The sequence below is a fragment of the Electrophorus electricus genome, chromosome 14, assembly GCF_013358815.1.
Source record: "Electrophorus electricus isolate fEleEle1 chromosome 14, fEleEle1.pri, whole genome shotgun sequence".
In the NCBI taxonomy this organism is placed as follows: domain Eukaryota; kingdom Metazoa; phylum Chordata; class Actinopteri; order Gymnotiformes; family Gymnotidae; genus Electrophorus; species Electrophorus electricus.
The window spans coordinates 4,718,732-4,743,544 of record NC_049548.1 but is presented as its reverse complement, the minus strand read 5'-3'; the positions used below and the strand labels follow the sequence as shown (position 1 = coordinate 4,743,544).

The 24,813-nt window shown below is 42.1% G+C and overlaps 1 protein-coding gene across 2 annotated transcripts in view; it reads right to left on the bottom strand.

Moving 5' to 3' along the window:
- Positions 1-4,808: 4,808 nt before the first annotated feature.
- The window catches only part of tbkbp1 (TBK1 binding protein 1), a 37,778-nt gene continuing 17,773 nt past the window's right edge, over positions 4,809-24,813 (bottom strand). For both annotated transcript variants that reach the window (XM_035533853.1, XM_035533854.1), the window contains exons 2-10: positions 18,383-18,628; positions 16,021-16,146; positions 15,153-15,257; positions 14,368-14,512; positions 12,671-12,873; positions 12,436-12,497; positions 7,880-7,995; positions 5,583-6,382; positions 4,809-5,387 (exon numbers count right to left, since the gene is read on the bottom strand). In XM_035533853.1, coding sequence (XP_035389746.1) covers positions 5,256-5,387; positions 5,583-6,382; positions 7,880-7,995; positions 12,436-12,497; positions 12,671-12,873; positions 14,368-14,512; positions 15,153-15,257; positions 16,021-16,146; positions 18,383-18,607 — 1,914 coding nt within the window. In that variant the 5' untranslated portion in view covers positions 18,608-18,628 and the 3' untranslated portion in view covers positions 4,809-5,255. The remainder of the gene's footprint in view (positions 5,388-5,582; positions 6,383-7,879; positions 7,996-12,435; positions 12,498-12,670; positions 12,874-14,367; positions 14,513-15,152; positions 15,258-16,020; positions 16,147-18,382; positions 18,629-24,813) is intronic.

Below are 24,813 nucleotides of genomic sequence, written 5' to 3'. Positions count from 1 at the left end.
AGAAAATAAGACCATGGATACTTGCAAAAGACCTTGGATACATGTTTGACAGGGCATCTTGTGGTGAATATGTCCACCAGAAAATGCGAGAAAACTATTGGGCTGTGGTAACATACTGTAAGTTCTGCTTTCTTTCCAAATGATATAATTTTTAATGTTCAGTTACAGCACACCATGCACTAAAAGTGGATTTCCTTCTGCAGGTATGTTGATGTCTAAGCTTCCAAGGGACGCAGAAGATGATAGCATCCTCTTCCAGCTGTAAATATGGTATTTAACTAATATATTGAATTCTGGTATATTCTGGTATAGACCTTTGTTCTATCAAAGGTCTAGATACACAGTTGTTTAGACTTTTTTTTTATAACTATTGAAGACAGAATAGGCTGATGTGTGTTGTACTGATGTGCTGTCCAGTTGTATTGGTTTGGCTGTCTATATATATACACATATAGAACACAGTAGTGCTATAGTCGACACTTGTGAGTCAGAAATATACTTCTAGAAAAGAAGACTCTGAGCCAGCATATAAACAAACCTGAGGTGGAGAACAATACAAAAAAATATCTGTCCTTTGATGATTAAAAATCAGATTAAGTAAACAATTAATAATATTTACACTTAAATTTGTTCAGTGAAGATTAAGTACATACTGGAGATGTACTGACATTACTTGTACCCACATTATATATTGTAGATGTAATACATTTTATTGAGCATATTGATTACATTTTGACTGTAGATTGACTGACGAACTATACACTTATGCTACTTTAGCTGATCAATGATCAAAGTCAAGGTCATTCCAAAGGTCACCTTTTAAATTTGTTTGATTCTTCAACATATAAAGTAATTCAATTTCCTCTGTTTTGAACTGGCCTAAAATAAATTGTGGCTGCTCTGTAATGATGAAGAGTCCCAGATTTATTTGTAGTTTATAATTACAAAACTATATTTTAATTACCCTAATTCCTACTAATATTTAATGAAAGTATAATCTTCCTATATTAACAGCCATGGCTACCATAGTGGAAATAGTCATATCTAACTACACAATTATAAGTTACCTTTCTTTGAATTGCTTTTGTTCAACCATGTAGATAAATGGGTGGGGTGCAATGAAGGTTTTATTTTTGCTTTTCCCGGAAAGAAATAGCTTCTTATTTGTAGGCTTGTGTTTTCTTATTTTGATCTTTGACTGCAGGTTTGGGTGTGTTCACAGTGTATAGCTTTGAATCTTTTCTCTATATGTATACTCTTTGTATGTCCACGAAGAAAAGAGTGACGGTGAGAAAGAGTGCGAGAAAGAGAAGAGAGAAAAAACAGAGCGTACCCACCACTTTCTTAGAACGTGGTTTTGAGCAGCGGACGGGCGGGTCATCCTGTGAAGCGTGTGTGTGTGTTAGAGAGAGATACAATGAAAAGATTGGGGGTAGAAGTTGGTGAGGGGAAATTGGTAGATAAGTAAAAACATTTTATTGTTTAGTAAATTAAGCATTGCCTGGATTATTTAGAGATGAATATTTCAAGCAGTTATCTCACTAATTTAGTGATTAGTAATAGTTTAAGGAGAAATCAAGTAATCACAGGGGTTAGAACTCACATAATCTATAATCTATTTATACATTTATAAACCAACCTTTCAGTGCTATTGATCAAAAATAAAGTGGCCAAGCAAAGTGAGTGCAAGTTTGAGTTTATTTACCACAGTATTTACAGAGAGAAAAATCTAAATCATTATGCAAGTATTTTGAATGACTTTTTATAGTTAGCTTTTTTTCTTCTTCTTTTTTGTGATGTCCCTTGTTGCTATCACAAAAATATTTCTATGGTTACCCCTCATTAGTCTTCTCACTGTTCTGTTACCGATTTGGCAAGTTATCAAACTGTCCCTTTGGAGGCTTGTGGTGCACAATACGACAGCCACATTCACAAAGCTTTATCCCCTGAGTTATTTAAGAATATCACAAGGCAGTCACACACAAAATAACAGACTGAAAGAGAAGCCACTGACATTTTTATGGAAAAGTGGTGTCCGAGGAAGATTGAACATCAGCAATAGCTCTTTAAATAACTCCTGAGTGAACTCTTTGTGAATAGTGGCTTGGGTGTCACTTGCTTTAATTCTGCAGTTTTATGGATGAAGGTGTAAGTCTGATTCAGAACTGATGTGATGTATGCACTACACTGTGACAGTGTAGTGGACACACTGCTTGTGTTTGCACTGGTCTGCATATCATAGCTGCAAGATCCATTTAGAAGCAATTTAAGCTTTGCACTTTACCTTCTACATATAAACATGAGATGCCTGGTAAACACTTTTATATATACCTGATTTTACACCTGATGTTAGTATTCTGTGTTAATATTGAGCCTTTAAATTTAAATTTTGAGGACATTTTTGAGTGCCATGAATTTTTTAACTAAAAGATCACTAAGCTGCCTTTCATCATTTGTCAGTTAGCATGCTGTGGTTCTCTCAGTCATTTTTAGGTGCAAATTTCTCCCCAGCTACTTTGTTTGGCAAGTCAGTGGAACAAGTATTCCTGCTTCTAGTTATATATGGTTATGCAATGTAGCACTTGGGGATTTAATGGTGTGATCATTTTGTGCTACTTTCCCTCTTTGGTTAATTGGGTCATGGGGAATAATATGTGGCCTGCCCCTGCCTGTTCACAAAGGCCATCAAATTAGACAGAGAGCAGCTAGCATGGTTCACCACACAGAACAGTGCACACACAGGAAGGCGCTGCTTGGAAGGTAGCTAATTAAAATGTTTCACTTCATTCTTGCTATGTGGCCTCCATGGTGTTTTTACAGCAGAACATGAGATTGTTAATCAGCAAACATCTTCCTCCACATACCATTTCCTCTTCAGAGAGCTTTCAAGTGATCTATATACACAGTAGATCTTACACGTTAATACACTTAAATTCCTTTAAATACAGGTCAATTATATGTACAGTACATACAGTAACACATTACAGATCAAAGTGGTTTGTGATTTGGTCAGAAGAGAATGGACCTCTATTGTTTCAAGTGCATCTGAAATGTTTCCATGGTGTCTATCCATATGGTCCAGCTAAAATGAGCCATGGTTAAGAGTGCTGTTTATCTAATAAATGTGCTTTCCGAACTATCAATGGAATTCATAGTACTACTATCTTAGGAACCATGGTCCATTTCGTTCACCTTGAAATAGGAATACTGTCCATAGACTTATGTGACAGAATTCATCATTATATCAAGACAAGCAAAATTCATCCGTCACATCATTTTGCTCAAAACCTTGATACAATGATGATCCAATATGATCCAATAACACAAATGTTTGTTAGTTGTTAGACATCATCTGAGTTTTCTTTAGAAAAGGTTTGGAATCATGTATACTGTACATCCTGATAAGATGTTCTTTGCCCAAGCTTTGAAAGCTTCTTTGTCCATAGACTTTTATCCCACGTACAGGAAGACAAACAGTAAAGATGCAGTTTACATATTATGTATATTAGATTATGAATTAAATATATAGGTGTAGTTTTCCTAAAGAGAAATTCTATCAAACTAAGCTGTAATTAATAGACATATTTGGGAATATTAAAAAATAAATGACATCTGTATGTCCTTTTTTTGCTTTATTAATATTTGTAAAGGTAAATGGGATATTAAGGGATTGTATAAAGTGCTGAAGTTCAAATAATATTTAAACCTACTTAGAAATGTAGTCATTGGTCATTTACTCCATAATCCTACCCTGGCCCTGATGCCCTGCCCTGCAGGACTCAGTCTTTAAACAGTCACTCATCAAAAACATTATCTACCTATTGTGGCCCCTGTGTGCACATGTATAGCAATGCCTAGGGAAGTGTAGAATCATGAAGAATCATGGGAGGTGTAGTTTAAAATGCAGAAGAGAGTTTGGATATTTCACTCTATGCATTATGACAGTTCTATAGTTTCTCAAGGACAGTTATTCTACAAATGCAAACCTATGTAAGATATATATTACAGTAAAAAAAGAGTCTACCACCTCAAAATCTATCAAAGTAAGCAGGAAGAAAATTCAAGATAAACTGGAAGGAGCCTTTTATCAACTCTCAGTAGCATTGTTTACTTATTAATGTATTCAGTTGTAAGAAAAAGATTTATTTTGAATTACCTGGATTAAAGGTGATCAAATCACATGATCCTCTAAAATTTAATTTGGAAGAAATTTGTGAACATCTAGGAAAATAGATTTTTAAAAGAGAGTAACTGGAGTCAGGTGGTCCTGAGTCCACCATAAGCCAAACATTGAATGAAGTGGTAGTCACTGGGAGGATACCACAGAGGAAACCACTGCTCTTCAACAAGCCATTGTTGTCTGCTCAAGCTAAGTGTACACAGTGTTATATTTAGAGACACTACATAAAACACTGCATAACACACAACATCAATACCTCAACCTCAACCCTAGCTCTGAAGCATGATGGATGGATTAAAATGGTATGGGACTGCTTTGCTGCCTCGGGGCCAGGATGGCTTTCAGTCACTGGGAGACCAATTAATTCCAAGGTGGATGACAAATTTTTATAATATTTCAGGGCATCTGTATGTTGGTGATGTAAAACTCAAAAGACGTTGGATTGTGCAGCATGACAATAATCCAAAGTACCGGAACAAATCAGTGTCTCGAACAGAAGAAATTCTCTTTTAGAATGGCCAAGTCTTGACATTCGTACCACTGAAACACTGTACTGTAATCTGAAACAGGTTGTTCAAGAAGCACATCCCCAAATTCCAAGTAAACTAAAAATAGGACAAAATACCTCTTAACTGCTCAGGACTGGTCAGCAGTTTTATTGAAGTTACTGTCAATAAAGGAGGTAACACTAGTTACTAACTATTAGTGTTCACATACTTTCTCCATGATCATGATGGTTTGTTGAAACAAAGATATGGCACTGTAAAGTGTCATGTGTGTTACTTGTAAAATAAATAGGGCTTTATGTATTGTTGTGAGCTAAGTGATGATAAGACCACATTTCAGGTGCCATTTATAGCGAAATATAGGTAATTACAAAGGGTTCATGGGTTTTTCTTGCAAATGTACAATGCACTGCCACTACAAAATAATCCCGATTTTACCAGGATCTGTCCTGAGCTTGCGTACAATCCCATGGCGTCCTCCTCAATCCAGCAAAACCTGTATGAGCTGTTTATAAGTGTTAATGTAGGACTAGTAGAGAGTGCAGTGGGGTATGAGTATTGTTGGGCTGTCAGATCTTGCTGTTCTCCAAGTGCGAGTCAATGTGCTTGATCAGGGCATCGTCAGGGTAACCAACAGGGAAGATCAGGTGGCAAAGTGGGCAGCTCCTGACATCACTCTCCTCCTCTGTCTCCATCCACAGCTGCAGACAGCACATACATGCAATACGAAGTTATTACACTAACAGTATACGCCACAGTGCATTACATCAATGAAGTAAACCTCATTTTTACCATGTAATATAAAACACATTACTACTTTGAGATGTTCAGTGAACTAATCCACAAGAAGATATTAATTTTTACGGTGTCACATCAGGCACTGACAGGCTGCTCACATTAATGGAAGGCCAGGACTGGGCATGTTCTGCATGCAGATAACCAGATGGGTGGCAGCTTAGAGTATTTGGGCGTGCTGGTATCGGGAAGGCAGAACAGGAGGCTGGGCCTCTCATGCCAGAGGTGGGACCAGAAGCCCCCAGCGTCCGCGGGGGGCTGATGGGGTGGGGACAGGTCCATTCCTCCTCATCCTCCGAGGAATGGGGTGGCTGTGGTGCAGCATGCAGTGGCGCCGGACCTGGCTGCGGCTCGTAATGGAGATGGGACAGTTCTGAGTGCTGGAAAGACAGCTCCCTGGAGTGTCTCGGGGACTCAGCCATGCCACCCTCCGCTGCTGCCGCCTGGAGCCCGGGGTGGGAGCCTCGCCTTTGGGCCAGGATATGCGGACTTCCCCCGTGCTGCTGCTGTTGCGTCTGCTGCGTCTGCTGCTGCGTCTGCTTATGGTAGCTCTCCACGTAGGGCCGGGGCTTGGGCAGCGTGGACACGGGGTCCAGAGTGAAGCGTGGCGGGCGCTGGTAGGCAGACGGGTCGGCCACCTCCGAGTAGCTGCGCCGTCCCTGGAAGCTCGCCCTCAGGTGGTGGATGGGCGGCCTGCAGGAGTAGGAGGCGGGACCGTCGCTGATCTCAGGCAGGGGCGAACGGCGGTGCATGTCTGGCGAGAGGCGCTGCAGGACCGGGGAGCGGCGTTGGGGCACAGGGGAGTGGCGCTGTGAGACGGGCGAGTGCCTCTGCGGGACGGGCGAGTGCCTCTGCGGGATGGGCGAGTGCCTCTGGTGAGGCACAGGGGAATGACGCTGAACTGAACACGGGACACAAAAAAGCCCAAAGAGTTAATGCAGTTCATACACCTCATAAAAGCATGGCATTTGTTAGACATCTCACTGCCACTGATAGTGAATAGCAATTTGTTTCAATACAAATAGTCACACATGGGGCACTAATGTGCTTATTATTTTACTATTCAAAGCAAGGGATTTTTTAAATGGCAGGGCTTGAACATAATAAAGCACTAAATGAAACCCATTATTAGTATGACTCACAGAACACACACTCTCTTATGATATACTAATGTCTGTAATGACTTCCTCTTCCCTCCTGTGTTTCCTCTTTTAGCTTTCATTGTTTTTCCAAATCATGTGTGGGTGAACGTCTCCTCCACTATTCACTTCCTTGATTCTCGATGAACTTTTACCCGTTTCATTTTGACTGCAGTATGTTGAAAAGGAGCCTGTTTCTCTTTAATTCTTTTTTAATTCTGCTATGATTGAAAAAAATATTTTTGCTCTGGCAGAAAAGTGACAAAGCTCAGTATACTAATAGCATATGCAAAGCTTCCTGCAATGGTGAGATAGCAATCAGCCATTTAGAGAAATTATCACCCCCATCTATGAATCAGTAGTATTTTTCCTCTATCTTTGCTTCTGCTTTTAGTTTGGTTTCCGATATCAAAGGGGAAACATCATTTATGGTCATGTGGTTGTGTGCAGAAGTTTAAAGAAACAAGGGGAGGGCTGTTTGTGCTCTCCATGTTTCATGCAGTAGCTCTTAAAGCAGTCTATACAAAAATGAAATGCATCAGTAAATATGGCAGGCAGGTAGACAGGTATGCCCAATTCAAATACCTTTAATACCATGCTATGATTTGTGAACGGATGTTTATTGAACAGAAGGGCTATGTTATAAAACACATATATAGGTGGCCACCGTGTAGACCATTGATCCTGCACTTACAGAAATTTCATACTACTGTTTATTAACTGGTCACTCTAGTACTCATTGTTCGGTATTGTTTGGTATTGCACTGTTGTCTGATACGGAGCTTATGCTTGTACTTTTAGGTATCAACAATGATTCCTGTATTTTAGCAGTAGGTTATTCTAGTTCACCTGTGACTTGAATTCTAACCTACTGTTACCAGATAAGAGCATCTACTTAATGCTGAAAATGTAAATGTAAATGAGAAATGTATTCAAATTCAAATTCAAATCTGGTCCTGGATTTTGTAATCCCTTGTAGTTGATTAAATGATTAATGTAACTAGTTGGCCAGTTTGTCATCACACCTGACTCGTAGGTCAACAGAAGATGGAAAATCTGTAGGATCTGGACCTTGAGGACTGTGATTTGAATACCTCTTGTCTAAAGTGTCATTAGTGAGAATCTTAATATGAGTGCACAACAGACTCATTCCATGAGTCATTCTAATGAATCACTGTCATTTATTAATTTCCAGACTCACTAAATGATTCGATAGCGTAAAGGTAGAATCCTAACAGGTATTGATATGTGCTCACTACCTGGGCTGGCCTGCTCCTGTGACACACTCCTCAAAATCTCTGTTTGTTTAGCACTCAGTGCCTGCAGTTTACCAAGCTCCTCAGTCAGCTCTGTGTAGGCCAGGGCGAGATTCACCCTGAGAGAGAGAGAGAGAGAGAGAGAGAGAGAGAGAGAGAGAGAGAGAGAGAGAGAGAGAGAGAGAGAGGGAGGACAAGAGCGATACAGAGCGAGAGAGAGAGAGAGAGAGAGAGAGAGAGAGAGTAATGATAAAGTTTACAAATACACTAAAGGTCCATGCATCTCTGACATGGGCCTACACAGCTGATCTTTGCGGACCACAACATACCAAGTTATCACGTTTAGTTCACACACTCCAGGATGTCTAGAAATGACAAAACACAGTACAAAGTCTATTTTGGTTTTGCTGTTAGATGAAATGAGTACTGTTTTCAACATACTTAATCATTTATGAGTATAAATGCTGTTCTTGGAGGCAGTGGTAGCTCTGTTTTTAAGGTACTTGACTTGTACTTGGAAGGCTGCCAGTTCAAGCCCCACCACTACCAAATTACTGCCGTTGGGCCCCAGAGCAAGGCCCTTAACCCACAAATGCTTAAGTTGTACTCTGTCATAATTGTAAGGGTTTTTTTTGGATAAAAGCATCAGCTAAATGCCATAAATGTAAATATTTTTCATAATGATGTGTAGAATATACAGTGCATGTGCCAGGATAAGATTTCCAAAGAAAGTACAGAGTACAGCCTTTGAATCAGTATCAAACCACCTGTCCTTCACTCCGGTAACCAGGCAGCAACATAACTGTTCTCAGTCGTCACCAATACTATAACTGCCAACTGTATTTAAAGAAATTACTCATATTACTCCCCTTTAACATTTACCCCATGCTGTCAAAATCTGATATAGATATTTTGACATAAAACTTAGATACTCTGATAAAAATGTTATATGTAGCAAAAGTTAACCACTTAGTACAGTGTGTCTTACTATCAAGACTGATAATTAAACCACTCTAAACTCCTCAGAGCTGAACCCAAAGATAAAGATACAGCAGATGAGGCCACAGATGACTGTTACTAATCAAAAATAAGTATAAGAAAAAGGCTGATCTGTGCAAGATGCTGCGGTAGACTGAAACTCTGTCTGTCATCAGATCCCCTTTATCTGATTATATCCACACCAATTTCACGCAAACCACAGAAGCTTAACTCTAAACACCACTCAGCGCATGGCGATGGTGTCAGATACGGAGCGGTGGGAAGAATTCAGGCTGAGCTGGCATGTACACAAGTGAGCAAATGAAAGGCCACACTCTTTTTTCTCTTCATCAACTAGGGCTTTTGCAACACATTAATGAGGATGGTTGAGAAACTATTCATTATAGCAGTGTAACTAGCTGTCTGTCTCTTCCTATAAAATGTTCACCTCAATTAGTGAGTGTTCTCTAACAAAGTGCTGTGAGTATTCATGCACATTCTCACTCTCAGTAATAGACGACAGTCACAGAAAAAGCATGATGGCAGTTTCTTCATTAAGGACTATACATAACACTCTTATCCTCTAAACTTCACAACTGCACAGTAAAAACCAACAACCAAAAACCAACATGATCTTCGGGAGACCACATACTTCCCTTTGTAAAGTCTAGTGAGTTCAACTGGACCTCATGCATAAAAATGTATGTATTTTCCTAAAGTGTCTAAATAGTACAGAGAGAACTGTAAAACCAGAGTAACCAGCAGCAGAAAACATTTAGCTTTTAATAAGGAACTTTATATCTGCCAAAAACCTCGAAATTGTCCATTTGCATATATCGTCAACCACGGAAACTTCCTTTGCAGAAGCTGAATCTAAAGAGCAAGCTCAAAAGAGGAAATATTGAAATTACAGCTATTAATAAAAGCGTCAGACCAGCTGAACAAATTCAGCATCTTACAGTTATGCATCTTCAGTAAAGGGAAAATTCATAAACTTCATCAGATTTATAGCACTAATTCTGGTAGTCCGAGCTGCTGGACAATTAGTCTGTGACCTTATGCAGCTTCCAGTGCCCTCTGCTGCAGGCCAAGTAAGCACGAGCGTTAGATATTCTTACCGTGCTGCCCATCACGTCATGTCCCACCGGCTGCCCCTCTGCCTGGATGTCACCACACCACTCTAAATGCCATGTTCTCTTCTGCCATTTAAGTGTGTGGCCACAGACTAAACTCATCATCTTAAAGTGTCCTCAGACAGACACGCAATGGATCTCTTGGACTTATTGCTTCAAGTTTAGCTGTGTGACTTTTCACACTTGTACACACACACACACACACACACACACACACACACACACACACACACACACACACACACACTCATACTGGCTTTGTTATAAAAGTCCCACTTAGAGCACCTTGAAGTCTGAAAGTGTGAATTCCTTCCGATTAAATGTGTAAAAAGGTGAACTGCAGAGGAAGCTCACAGTTAATTTCATAGAGGCAGATCACAGTAACAGATTATCTTTTAACCCTATAATTATGGACATGTGTCTGTGTGTGAGTGTGTGTCTGTGTCTGCATGTGAGATCCACAGGTGCCAATTATTCATATGGCTTATTGTACAAGTGCATGACAGGCATGCTCTGGATGCATGTGTGAATATGTGAGTCTGTGTCTATGTATGTGTGCTCCTGTGTGTTTGTGTGGGTAGTCATGTGTGTTGTGGTAGCTTTGAAGGGATATTGATGATTCAATAGGTGCGAGTATGTGGGAAGAGATGTGTGTGGGCTTCATGGGCTGTATCTGACCTTTGTTCAGAAACTAGAGTTTGGAATATTTATTTACTTGACACTGTCAAATGTTGCCTCAAACATATGCATCTTTGAATAAAACATAAATATACAATTATTCTGGCAATCTCTGTTGGCACAGCCCACACCTAATGCTATACACTCTCTACAAGTAGCAAAATAAGCATTATTATAATTCAAGTAAACGACATTTGGATGATAGTTTGATTACAAATATAAGAAGATGGATTGCATAGGTGAAAACTCATTAAAAACAAATGAATAAATCAATAAAAATCAATAATAAATCAATAAAAGCCTCACTGTTCTCAACTTTATAGTCAAAAATCCAGAATTTACTGGCTGGAAGCATGGAGGTTGTGCTGCTTAGGTGAGTAGCACATGTGCTATACATGCTTCTTTGCATACAGTAAGGAACCACGCCCAGTGACCCGCTCTGATGGCTCTTGTCTATCTATGGCCATTCAGTGACGACCCCAGCAGTTCAACAAACAGGAGTACCCTTTTCACAATCAGTCTTTTCACAGCTTCTCTTCAGAAAACCTATGTTCAGAATATGCAAAACAATTATATCACCTACAAGAGCACACATCCATTTATAGCATGATTTTTGTGTTTTTGTTCATGGCAGACTGCACATGTAGCAGAGGGCATAATACAGATGTAATATGAAAAACTGAGGAAACACTGATAAAAACCGTGAGGTGGCTTGTCATCATTTGTGTAAGGCGTGCAAAGCTTGAAACTGTAATTAAACTGAATTACCTAATTAGTTAGAGTAGCTCTTGTTTAGATGAAAGATACCCTCCGTTCTGATGATGGTGACAGGAAGGCTTCACTAATTCATTTATTTTTTATTTTTTCTCAGAATCTCCAACTATTCAACAAATCAGAGATCACGCAAAACCTAATTGTCAGCAACAAGGCAAATTTGCAGGAATTCTTGCAATGAGTTCTGGCCATTTCTATTAAATGCTGGCACTTACAAGAACAGGCCCTGCCATTCAGACAGAGAGTGAGGACAGAGAGGGGGTGCTGCCTGTGAAACTCTGAGGTGAGCGAGGTGGAAAAGGAGTAGGCTTCCAGCTCGGTCTCTCCGCAGATGCTTTACTTTCAATTCTCTCGTAATTTCTTTGTCCCTGGCCAGCAAGGGCTGACGTTCAAACAGCTAGATAGAGGAAACAGCAAGCGGCAGGTCTGAGGAAGGCGCTCTGAAGAGGGAACTCGGGGATGGTTTTTTTTTTTCTTTATTAGCGTACACGTGTTTGTGAAACTCACGGAAGGAAATGAATTTTTCATACACAGCACTGAACCATTGGCAGTAGCTTGGTGGGTTTAAAGTTGGTCGTTTCGTTGTAAGAAGTAATGCTGCCCTCTACTGCTGAGTGACACATTCATCAAGGTGATTCTGAGCCACTAACTCTACCACTGTGCATCTGAACATGTACTATGTCATTCAGAGAAAGACAAACAATCCTTAAGTAGATAATTAGGCAAATACGATGGATGATTATCATATTCACCCTACTTTATTCGAAATATTTCCTATTTAGAAACACCTTGTAGGTGTACAGTTAGCGACTCATTAATGGTTTCTGATCAGAGTGTGTAAATGTACACATGTATAAAGCAAAACATTCCTATGACATAGATGTACCCAGTAAAATGGCCAGTGACTGTATGTGCATAGTAGGTGTTTCTAATAAGGGTGGTGGGGCAGATTCCAATAAGCACTGTAAAATAACCACCATGGACATAGTTACTTACTGTTCATCTCCCACCTTCTTTATCCATTCCACATCACACTGCGCACAGGTAGAGCTCACGTCCTGCACCAAAGACAAACATGAGAAACAAATATAGCAGAGATGTATGTATTGTATGTATTCTGTACATATATACATTATATGTGCATATATATATATATATATATATATATATATATATATATATATATATATATATATATATATATATATATAGTGAGTGTTTGTTTACAGACCCGCTGTCTCTGGTTATTCTGAAGCTCTCTTAACTCCTCTTGCAGTCTTTCACACTCAGCCTTCAGCTCCTCCTCCCTCTGACATGCCCCCTGAGCCTCGTGCCGCGCCCCTTCTAGCTCCGCCTCCAGTCGTTGTAGTTTGAGATCAGATAGCGTGTCCAAACTACGGGAACTCTGGAGGGTCAAAGCTGGGCAGTCTAGTCCTGGTGTGGAAAAATATAAACACATACAAGGTTACACATAATCACATAATTAGCAGACATTTATCCTCACCAGCCAATGTCTCTATGAAAAATAAATACTTTTTGTTTTTGGTTATGCATGTTAAAACACAACATACGTGCATGTCAAAGCTTAAAGATGACCTTCTCATCCATAGTTACACAGTATCAAACCTGAACTTTCTAATTTCACTCCAAACGCATTTGGCAGACACACACACACACATACACGACAGAAAAATACACAAGCTATCCTCAAAGCACCAGCTGCATTTCAGCCTACAATATCCTATCTGATGTCCACTTGAACATCAAATGCCTTTGAGGCAAATCAGCCTTTGATCCCTCACAGCTCCAGACGTTAGCAAGCCGACAGATGCAGGCTGGCAGAAGGCGTCCCCTATAAAAAAGATGCATCATAGAACCCTTTTGGCTACTTTAACAACAGAACCCTTTGGGTTCACAAGCGCTGCATTGCACATGATGTGTGTTGGCTGCAGTAGAGGCAGTGGCATGAGGTGTGCATGGAGAGGCAGGCCAGCAGGCCTGGGCTTGGGCCCGGCCGCCTCCTCCTTTCAGCCTGCCAAGCATGACGCCTCAGTGATGGAGGATAGGAGCTTCGGCCGCATCTCCCCCGGCGTGGGTGCTGTGATTCAGATGCTCATAAAGAAACAGTCCTTGAGCAGGCGCCTATTGTGATGTTTCAGCAATAAGTAAGTATGAACTATCACACACCCACGCAGGGTTGGTTTTTTTTCTCTCTTTTTTTCTGCACTTTTCTGCACTTTTCAGTTTTGGGTTCTGCCCATAACCCAAAACTAATCTCTCGTGTCGTACATAACAACACTGCACACCCGCCCACCCTCCAACCCAGTTGAAAACGTTGATTAAGTTGAATTTGGAGATTTCACGATTAGACAGCATGAGTCAACTTTTGAGAAAGTTGATCTCGTCTTCATAAGGGGCAGGGCTCAAAGGGTCATAGCTCCACGGTATTGACCTGTGAGTTTTGCTGTTCTCCCATGGCTCATCCTGCCCACAGAAAGTGAGTGGGAAGGCCTGTTTCTATAGCAATCAAGCAATGGCCTGCAGAGGGATAGCAGTGACTAGTAAAGTTCCTCTTATTTTGGGAAGGGGCTGGGGAGGATAAGCATGGTTTAACACATGCTATAAGTGAGCACTGCTGAACAGTACAGAAAGTGACAGTTACACACTGCTACTGAATTTTCATAGTGAAAATATTTTGAAAATTGATAGATTCATTAGATTATCTTTTCAAAGCAACTGCGAACATTGAGATAAGATTGCTTGGCCAACAGGATGATATTCTGGTTCTATTGGCATACTTATTTCTGTAAATGCTTTGCAGAGTAGTAAGATACATGGCAACAGCAGATCTGATTTTTGTGCAAGAGAGCGCTAAAAACATGCATGCGCACACACACACACACACGTGCAAAGCTGAGTGGGACTCACTGTGTGGATCAGGGCTGGCATGGAGTTGTAGGTACTGCATGTCTTTGCTGTGCAGCTGTGTGAGTTTGTGGAGAGAGCTGTCTCGCTGCCTCAGAGCCGTCTCCAGACTGTGGATCCGCTCCACGTGGTTCTCCACTAGAGACGTCTGTGAGAGACCAAGACAAAATGGAAAAGTCTATAGGCAGAGGCCTATAAAGGCAGAGACAGCAATAGCTCTTTAGACAGAGACTCATAAAGACTTATAAAACCAAATAACCAAGACCAAGGAATAGACTGAGAAAGGACATCACATTTCACGCTTTAGATACTCTGTAAGATGCCTAATGACTTTGGGCCAATAGCAAAAGATGAGAATGTGCAAATGCCACAGATGATGGCTATTTGAATGTGTGAGTGTGGCGAGAGGCACAGATGCTCTGACGCTTGCATCACGTAATTTACAAAAACCCAGTCTTTTCACCAGAGCCAAATACAAAGCCATTCGAGACTCATGAATAATATCGACAGTGTAATTATGCATATACAAATATCTCAAAATAAGAACTCAATACTTTGCACTCCCAGCATAGCTGTATCAGAGAAAAATCATCTGGCACATCTTGGCATGGAACCAATTAGTAGCTATGCATAGTCCAGATTAATCAAATGGACACCTGGTTAGATGGAGGCCTAAAGCAGCTGATAAGGCTACTTATAACTCCTGCCTGTGGTTTCTGAAGCCAAACTTAGAATGGATATTAGAATTGTGTATGAATGTTTTAGTGAGCAGCTTGGCTCAGTCTCACCATCTTGTCCAGGTCTCTTTGGAGATTGTTCTTCTCCATGTGGATCTTCTCATAAGCCTGGATGACATCTTCCAGCTGTTCCTCACGCTCCTTACTCTTCTGAAGCTGAATGGCACACACAAATGAAAAGTAAGACCAAAGAAGAAACTGTCAGGTTTCTGTAAGATAACAGGAGCACAAACTTCAGTAACAAAATAATAAACATGGCCTCAAATGCAGAAATTTAGAGAATCCACCCTTAATAAAAACATTAATAAAAAAATCTAAAATAAAATGCCTCATTTTGTTGCCTAGACTTTGGTTCGACACAGACACATAAGCCTTTGCAATGATTATCCCATTGTAAGCCTCTCAGCACTGATCTCCTGGTGGTCCCCACTGGTGGTCTGTATATCAGGCTCCACTAACCCAGATACAGGCAATTTATTTTAAAGTGCCCTGTGACTGAGCTGAGGCCCAGCTTGCTGTAACATTCCAGGTGTGATGGAGTGCATGAAACACTCCTGGCAAGAAGAAAGGAGATGGTTAAGTCCTGAGCCAGACCACAGCCAGACAAGGAGAGAGGTGAAGACCGAGGGGTGCAGACCCAGAGTAACGAACGTCAGAAAGAAAGGGAGCAGGAGCAGATGAGAGATCAGGCTGGAGACTGCTGGCTGGCTATAGAAACACAGCAGCCCTCCTGAAATGTTGAGAGGCTTCAGAAGTGGCTGAGCTGAGGCACAGCAAGCAAGGGGGATTATGATCTCATTACATCAGCCCTTCACACACAGGAGGCAAAGTGGCTCCCTGTTGCCCAGGAGTCATAGGACAGCATGCAGATCCACCCTGCTGTGTTGTACCACACAGTGTAATGAACTTCTCCTCTCACCTCATGAGTGAGGATGTTGATTCTCTGCTGTAGATTGCCATTCTCCGACTGGAGCAGGGCCGTGTCTTTGGACTCAAATGAGCAGTAGGAGTTTCTGTCATCGCCAAAGTCACCAATCATGGGGAACTGCACAGAAAATGCCACAGGTGATTCAGTGCATCCTCTCCTAACCAGCAATAAATGCCTCATAATTAGTTTTCCATGTTTTAGTGTTTTGCAAAGCAGGGCTTCAGTGTGCATCTTGCACACTGATGTACAACTGTTTTTGGCACTGAGAGTATGTAACATATTCCACAGCATTAAATCACAGTCACGCTGATTTAGGTGAAAAACTTCAAATCCTTTAGGCAGTGAAGCTCAATTTGTCACGGAACGCTCTCCTCCCACGAGTCACGTGATTTTGCCCGCCACGTGCAGTGGGAGGGTCTTGTTTGTTTATCGTATTTGTAACCATGCCTGCATACACCTGGTTGGTGTTCTGCCTTTGTGTATTTAAAACCCTGTCAGTGCGTTTATTCACGTTCATGTCATTTACGTGCTTGTTCATGTTCACAGCGTTAATGTTAAACGTATTCGTGTCCGTTTTCACTATACCAGTGCCCGTGTCTGTGTTCATCGTTTATGTTATATATGAGTGCCTTTGTCTTCTGTCTTTTAAAATAAATGTCTGTCTATGTCGACGGAGTCTCTACATCCTGCTCCTCGCGCTGCGGCACCTGGGCCATTACAAATTTTTGACTAATATTCATATTTTGAGACCCTTAATAAGAACTGTTTTACATGCATTGCAGAAAACTTCAACTCTGGTTATATAAATAAGTGGGAGATTTTATTACTACAGTAGCCTGTGAAATATGTTGACAGAGCTAAACAAAAAACAAAAAACAAATCTTTTTTGTTTAGTAAAGCAAAATCCTTTTTTTCACTAAGATAAACTGGTTGGGGGTTTGCCCTGGAAGAAAGAGGACACCTGACAAAGCTGTATTGAAGCTCCTCCATGCGATTCCACCACGATGTGAAGACTCGATTGAGAAAACATGGCTCTAGGAAATACTGCATTTGTCAGTCCTGCAAAGTTCTTTTTAGTAAGGGCTGCATAAGTCTGCTCCCACACTTATCCCTTTGCTGAAAGTGGAGCTGTGTGGAGCCCAGAGCCTTGGAGGCTATTGGCGGCACCTGCCTAAAGAAGCTGTTGTTTGGAGGCTAGTCTTGCTAGCACGCCTATGGGGCAGGGCAGAGTTAAAGAGCGCTAAATGTGCAGCACCATCAGCACATGTAAGACCACCATTAAACTGGTGTCTAATAGACACTGCATGATGGTTTGCATATCAGCAGTGATCATTTGCACTTATGACTTTATTTTATTCAGTTCCCATGCTGAGGGAACTCATGGATGAGACAGTTATAGCGTTTAGACTCAGAGCACCAGGGACAAGGTTAGAGAGATCATGGCTGTCCAGTATGGCTGTGTGCAGTGGCCTTACTCAGCCCAGCACTGCTACAGTGTGAGGAAGATTAATGATTCAATTTCAGGCACAGCAAGGCAGATGCTGCATTTCTCTGCACACACATTTGATAAGGATGTTCTAGAACAATGCACAAACATGCTGGGTGCAGGCAATTAAAGGTGAATAAATTGGTTAGCCAAAGTACTGTAGTTGCTCCCACAGGTGAACCGCAATATTATAGGACCCATGTTGTATGTATATGGGTGAGAATATATACTGATGAAGGACCTCTCTCTCTCTCTCTCTCTCTCTCTCTCTCTCTCTCTCTCTCTCTCTCTCTCTCTCTCTCTCTCTCTATATATATATATATATATATATATATATATATATATATATATATATATATACAGATAGATAGATAGATAGATAGATAGATAGATAGATAGATAGATGTGTGCGTGTGTGTTAAAAATGTAATATCTTGCAATACTTATCTCGCAATATTCTGGAGGCTAAACTGAATATATTGCAATATTTGAAATATGTGACATTTTTGTATGGGGTGTCTGCTCCTCCACACCCTCATCACTGAGGGAAGGAAGAGTTGTTTATATACCACTGAGCTCCGGGCCAGCTGGGTTATAAATAAAGCTCTTTCATAGCACACGTCAGGAACTCAGCAGTGCTCTTAACGAGCCCTGTCTGATCCCAGACGTTATTATTAATGTCTCCCATGGAGCGCACCCTCTCAGTACTGATACGCCCGTTTGTTTATTCTACCCCTCTGAGTGATCCCTGATTGCAGCTGTTCCACTGTGTAGGAGTCTGGATGCAGAAGGACAAAGCTCATAGGTGCTGGCTCTCGATTTGGTGCCTCACTTACATGGAGCCTCCTCAGGGGCCCTGTGCATTACCTTTATCTCGTAGAGCTTGAGCTTCCTCTTGATGTCGGTGTTCTCCCTCTCCAGGCCGGCCAGCCGGGTCTTGATGTCCTGGTAGGCGCTGATGAGCGCGAAGTGAGAGGCTGAATACATGTCCTCGGGTAAGGGTGAACCAGCCCAACCCACTCCACAGCCATCCTCCTTCAGCCCTTCGGTGCCACCCAGCAAGCCTAGTTCGCCCCCGAACAGAGACTCCATCTCTCACTGCCCGTCCTCAGCCTGGGACAGATGCACCGAGAGAGACAGTGTGAGAGAAAATGAGAAAGAGAGAGAAAGCAAGATGTTTATATCCTATGGATTATATGAATTTGAGATACAAGCTTGGCATCTTGTGGACCTATTCACTTCTGGTACACTTTCATTACATTCAGCTTCCAGGTGCAGAGTTGACACAGATTGTCTTCTGTGTCTGTCACACTTCATTAGCCTCAGTGGCTTGGCTAACGTGTAAGCCACACAGCCTTCTGTGCGACACACAGCTTTCCGCAGTACTGTGGAGCCCTTTCAGGCCGTTCACCTTGTCTGCATGGCGAGACTGGTCGCTGTGGAGACATGGTTGGCAGAGGGCATAAACTATTCAGTGAAGACCACAGGCAGAGCTAGTTAAGAGAAATGCGCTGTCAGGTCTCCCTTAAGCAGATGCTGCTCATTAATGCCATTAAAGAGATGTCACCATCACCTAGCAACTACTGAACAGTCTTCTTAAAGCAAGAGAAGATGAACCCTGTGTCAACAGACCATATAGCTTAAACGTGAAGGACCATGAGCATTTATAAAACCATGATTGCACTATTGATTTGATGTCACTGGCTACTGTATTTAGGGCTCTCCTGTATGCTGTTGAAGAATGCTGGATCAAACAAATACTGTAAAGACTCCCTGGAGAGATAGTTTAAGAGGGACCGGTGTCAGGACTGCCAGTTGCCACGGAGCTCGGGGCGGGGCTTCAGCTCGGTGCAACCCCCACCCTGTGGCATGCTTGCCTCCCTGCCTCAGGAGCCACGCACAGCTGTCGGCTCACCACGGATCGAGTCCGGTGCGTTCACCAAATCCTGTTTACAGACAACATCCCCACTCCAGCCTAGGGGCAGGTCGGAGCCAGCACGAGATGAACGGCGATGTCATAACAATGGCAGCAGCACGGAGGCGGAGGCGGGGGGGTGGGGGGACACCCTCAAACACATCACACGCTGTGCATAAGATAACATGGAGAAGCATGTAACATCAGGCTATCCATCCGATGTGGTACGGAGGTGTGAAGAGAATTCACTGCACACAAAATGAGTCAGCCATCCTTGCTCACTGAGCTATTTTCGAGCGCTTGCGTGTGTATATACTTTATGTGTACAAAACTCCTTTGCCAAGCTTTCTCCTCACGCTTTCTCTCCCTCCTGCTCGCTCTCCTTCAGGGGTAATCCAAAAGAACACCCACACAAATACTGATCCATTTGCTCAGGCAGGGGTTAGCAGCATGGACACAGGGAGGAAGGCAGAGATAGATGATACTGATGAGGGGGAACGTGTGGAGCTGCTGGACCATATTGTAATTTCCGGAACATGTAAAATCTTGCTATTAATCTGCTCGCCCCAAAGTCTGTGTGGCGATTCTGCTTCTGTGGGTGGACGTTTGGTCTGCTTTTGTTATGGTTGTCATACATATGGTCGAATTAAACTCAAAAACCTTCATCCATCTCATCACTGCTGTGGTATCTGAGAGTGCGCTAGCAGGCATTAATACACTGATTACAATACAGGACTGACGTCTTGTCAGAGTGCAAAAGCAGGATAGGTAGCTGGATGGGAAGGGTGTGCTTCTTACAGCCAGCGGTAGGTAGCCTTCTCCCTCACGCTCTCCCTCCCTCCCTCCGTCTAGGTTCTCTCTCGCCCCCTTTCTGCTTTCACTCCCGTGTCTCTGTAGTTGGTCTCTCTCTCTCTCCCTCTCTCTCTCTCTCCCACTCCCTCTCTCTCTCTCCCCCTCTCTCTCTCCCACTCCCTCTCTCTCTCTCTCTCCCTCTCTCTCTCCCTCTCTCTCTCTCTCTCTCTCTCTCCCACTCCCTCTCTCTCTCCGTCTCTCTCTCTCCCTCTCTCTCTCCCTCTCTCTCTCTCTCTCTCTCTCTCCCACTCCCTCTCCCTCTCTCTCTCCGTCTCTCTCCCCCTCCCTCTCTCTCTCTCTCTCCCACTTCCTCTCTCTCTCTCTCTCCGTCTCTCTCTCTCTCTCTCTCTCTCTCTCTCTCTCTCTCCCTCTCTCTCTCTCTCTGTGTGTGTGTTTTTTCACCACCAGGTTAGAGCTTCATTAAGAGAGGTTTTAGGTCCTCTAGAGTCCCATTAGTAATTCCATTGCTCTCCACTGCCATTAGGGCAATGACTGTAGGGCAGAGATGGCAGCATTTAAAATGCATATGAAGTGCGTGCGCATACACATTCTGACATCTTATTGGACAGATATGAAAACCATATATAGTAGAATACAATACAGTAAGAGTACAATAATATTGAATTATTTATTGATTATCTATTTTTTACACAAAGGAAATATGTGCTGTATGTGTATATATATATATATATATATATATATATATATATATACACACACACACACACACACACACACACACACACACACACACACACACACACACACACACACACACACACACACACACACACAAGCATATGTTGCTATATACTTAAATATTAGGTATATTTATTTCCATCTGCCCTGTTCTGCATGTGTGTCCTAATAGCATTTCTATTAGCCCACCTTGACCTTGTTGATCAAACCTAGCTTGCAGTACACCATTCCCTGATATTTGCTGTTCTTGATTGCTTGGTTTAAGTTTATTAGGAGATTGCATGGAAGAACATTGTGGCCCATCTGGTGGGTCCTAGGTTAAAAATTCACCAACCTAACAGATAGATGCAATTTGTTAGCATGGTAATGAACAATAGAGAACAACAGTGAGGGAAACAAGGGGACACTCCTCCCCCAGACAGGCTCTCTGTCCTCCTGGCTCCAAGCATGGAGCATCACTGGGACTTCAGCTAGCGTTCTCTTGATAACAACACTTGAAGTAACTGCTCCATTACAGCGCCCCATGTTCTGCTCATTTTGAATTGATTGCAACTGCAGTGTCTGGCTGTGGTTTGGGGAAAATTCTTCTTGATTACTTCTGCTAATAAAGTATTTAATCTAAGCTATTTTGATATTTTGTCTATTCTACCTCATGGCTTTAATGACAAAGGTGTAAATTAACTTTAATCACTCAGTTAACCTCTAGAATGTCAATTACTTTTGGGATTCAAATGGAAAACCTGACATGTATGTATACATCTATGTTCCATAATAATGTACTGTAATACGTTGTCCAGCAAAGGTCACAAACATGAAGCATTACAGCTCGCTCCAGGGAAAGAGCAATGGAGGACAGTGCCTTTAAATAGATAACATATTATACGTAATCATGAAGAATGAAGATTACTGGTGTTGCCAAAGTGATTTACAATTTAAACTAGATTTCTGCTCACCTACTGGAGCAGGTAAGGCAAAAATATTAACAGGTTATGGGTTTGTGTCTCAGGCAGCACATGTACTGTCATATTTCTAAATATGTAAGCTGCTCTGGATAAGACCATCTGCCAAATCCTGAAAATGTAAATTTAGATACATTACATTTTTAAATGTTGTATTGGGCAGTGTTGTCTGAAAAAGATGCACATGAGTTGGCATAATTATTTTAAGCAGTGATAATATGTGTAGATTATGAATTTGTGCTACATACAGTAAGGCATTGGCAGCACTCACTGGGTGTACAACAAAGGATGATAAGTTCTGTCTGATCTTAATGTGCATATGTAAAAACATTTAAAAAAAATCACAAGTAATGTACAGACTGCAATGTGTTAGAAAATAAAAGAGATACCATCTGTCAAAGATTGTTCTTTTTCACCGAGTCTACCTCAAAACACACACACACACACACACACACACACACACACACACACTAGAGGAATTCATGATAATATCTAGAGACAATCACTTTTGTTCATTAAGGCTGTTCTTATCCTCAGTACTAATCACTGTGTTAGTTCCCAGACAGGGGTAGGACTTAGCAGTGTGGAACGTGAGCTCTAACACTCACCTTCTACTGCCTATTCACACAAACACACACAGTGATGGGCAGGGCTTTGAGTTGCCTGTCAAACTACTGAGGAGCCTTAACAACAATCAAACTAAATTCATCTGTTCATCTGCCCAATATTATTTCCTACTCAACTCAAGGACCACTCAGATATGTTTGGGGGGGTTTAAAGGTCTGCTGGCTGCCTAGAGAAGAGAGAAGAACAAAAGAGAATACATTGGTGAACCAGAACAGCTATTCTGAATTATACATTAACTGGTAATGTGAGCCTTACTGTGATTTTATCACTGAATAAACACTTGTTTATACATAGCTGCACCAGTGCTGTGAGCCTCTGCTCTCCCGAGCCTGATTAGACCTGGTCATCACTGTTCCCTGGCCATGCCTCAGCATGTCCATTACCCTCCACCCACTGCCAGGGTCACCTGGCTGGCTCAATCAAAACACCTGCAGGCTTTAGCCTTTTATTTTTATTTTTTACTCGCAGCTGCAGCTGCTCCAGCACTGGGCTGATGGATGTTGTTTTGCTGACTGTTAGCTCGCAGGCAAGATGTGGCACCACTAGCCATGAGAAACTGAGTGCCACCATGCCATAGGTATGCAGATTCACACACTCTCTGTCCTTCTCACACACACAGCCTCTCTCTCACATACTCCGAGTCCCTCTCTCATGTTCTCTTGTGCTCTGGTTGGGGAGTACAATGAGGTACTAAGCCCTTTTACAAACTGAGAGAAAGGTCGTGAAATATGACAAATCACTGACTCAGTACAATAAACTTAGGGGAGCACCATGTCCTAGAAGGCTGCTAAATCCAAGCTGCAGAGTGAAAAATAATGAGGCAAGACATGCTGAAAAGCTTGGCTAATGAGAAAAAAACATCAACATCTGTTCTTTTCCATTACCTAACTGCAAGACACCATGAAACTAAACTCTTCATGAGCTGTAGTTTTAAATCAAACCAACACCAAAGACAGTGGGTTGGTTTAGTGTTGGGTTCAATGTTATGATGTGTGGTCATCAAACCATTGTCGGTCATAGCATATGATGCATTTGCATTTAATCTTTATCTTCAAACCAGCCATACAAAGAAATCCAGCCACGTGTGAGGGCTGCTCAAGACTTCTGACAAGTGTCCATGATGTCATAGTGACAGGACCTTCTCTTATCTAACTAGACTTGCTGCATATAACCTGAGAAATGACTCACTCAGGAGATGGCTAGAGACCCCTATGCATTAGTTTGTTTTGACCACACGCTTGTTTTGACTCATTACTCCAGTATTCTTCCACCCTTCTTGATGTGGTGTGTAGGCAGACAGGACTTGCATAGGCTGGCCAAGCAGGGACAGGCAGCATGGAGCTCTGTTGAGGAAAAGAGAGTGCTGAGTCTGGTGGGCAGAGAAGAGCATTACGGTGTATTTTTACCGCAGAGTGGGAGTGAGGCAGGCACTGATACTACAGCTACCTGCTGCCACCATCACAACTACGCAGCAAATGCTTTTGCATGGCCATACGCACTGCATGGCAAAGGGCTGGGTCCTCATTGGAAGAAACGTGTCCGAGTAATTTACATCAATGCACAAAATACAAAGGAAGAAAAAAATGTCAGACACAACACTTTGCTGTGGAGGACAACATGTGACTCAGACATACATAATCAATGGGATTTGTGTCTTTGGCAGAGCTGGAGAAGGAGGGAGGATGTCTGAGTGTCAGATGGCTGATGTAAGGGAAGAATGCAAATTATTAGCCTTACTCCCACATGTCTGACTTGCTACAGGGGCCCTGGGGGGGGGGGGGGGGGGGGGGGGGGGGGTTAGGGGTAGCAGGAGGAGTTCAGACGAGTTTATTTTAAAAATGGTAAACTGACACATTAAAAGCATCTTAAAATACACACACACTCCTACCCATCTTCTATCTATTCCTGCATTACTCTGGTCTTTACAAGGTCTTATTTTTCTCTGGATCTATCCATAACCACTCTCCAACTGATGCTAAAAGTTCAGCATTGCCCCCCAAAAGACGTTATTTTTCATTGTGGTGTGGCTGTGCGTCATCAGTCTCTTTAGTTATTAGAACCCAGCTCATAATGTGGTTGTGTAGCTCCCAGAAGCCTCTAAGCTTACTCAGCTTTGAAACACATCACACATACAGCTCCGCAATTCTAACACAGCCACCTCATAAAACAACCACATACACAGCCACACACAGATACAAAAGCACACACACACAGAGTGAGAGTGAGAGAGAGAGAGAGAGAGAGAG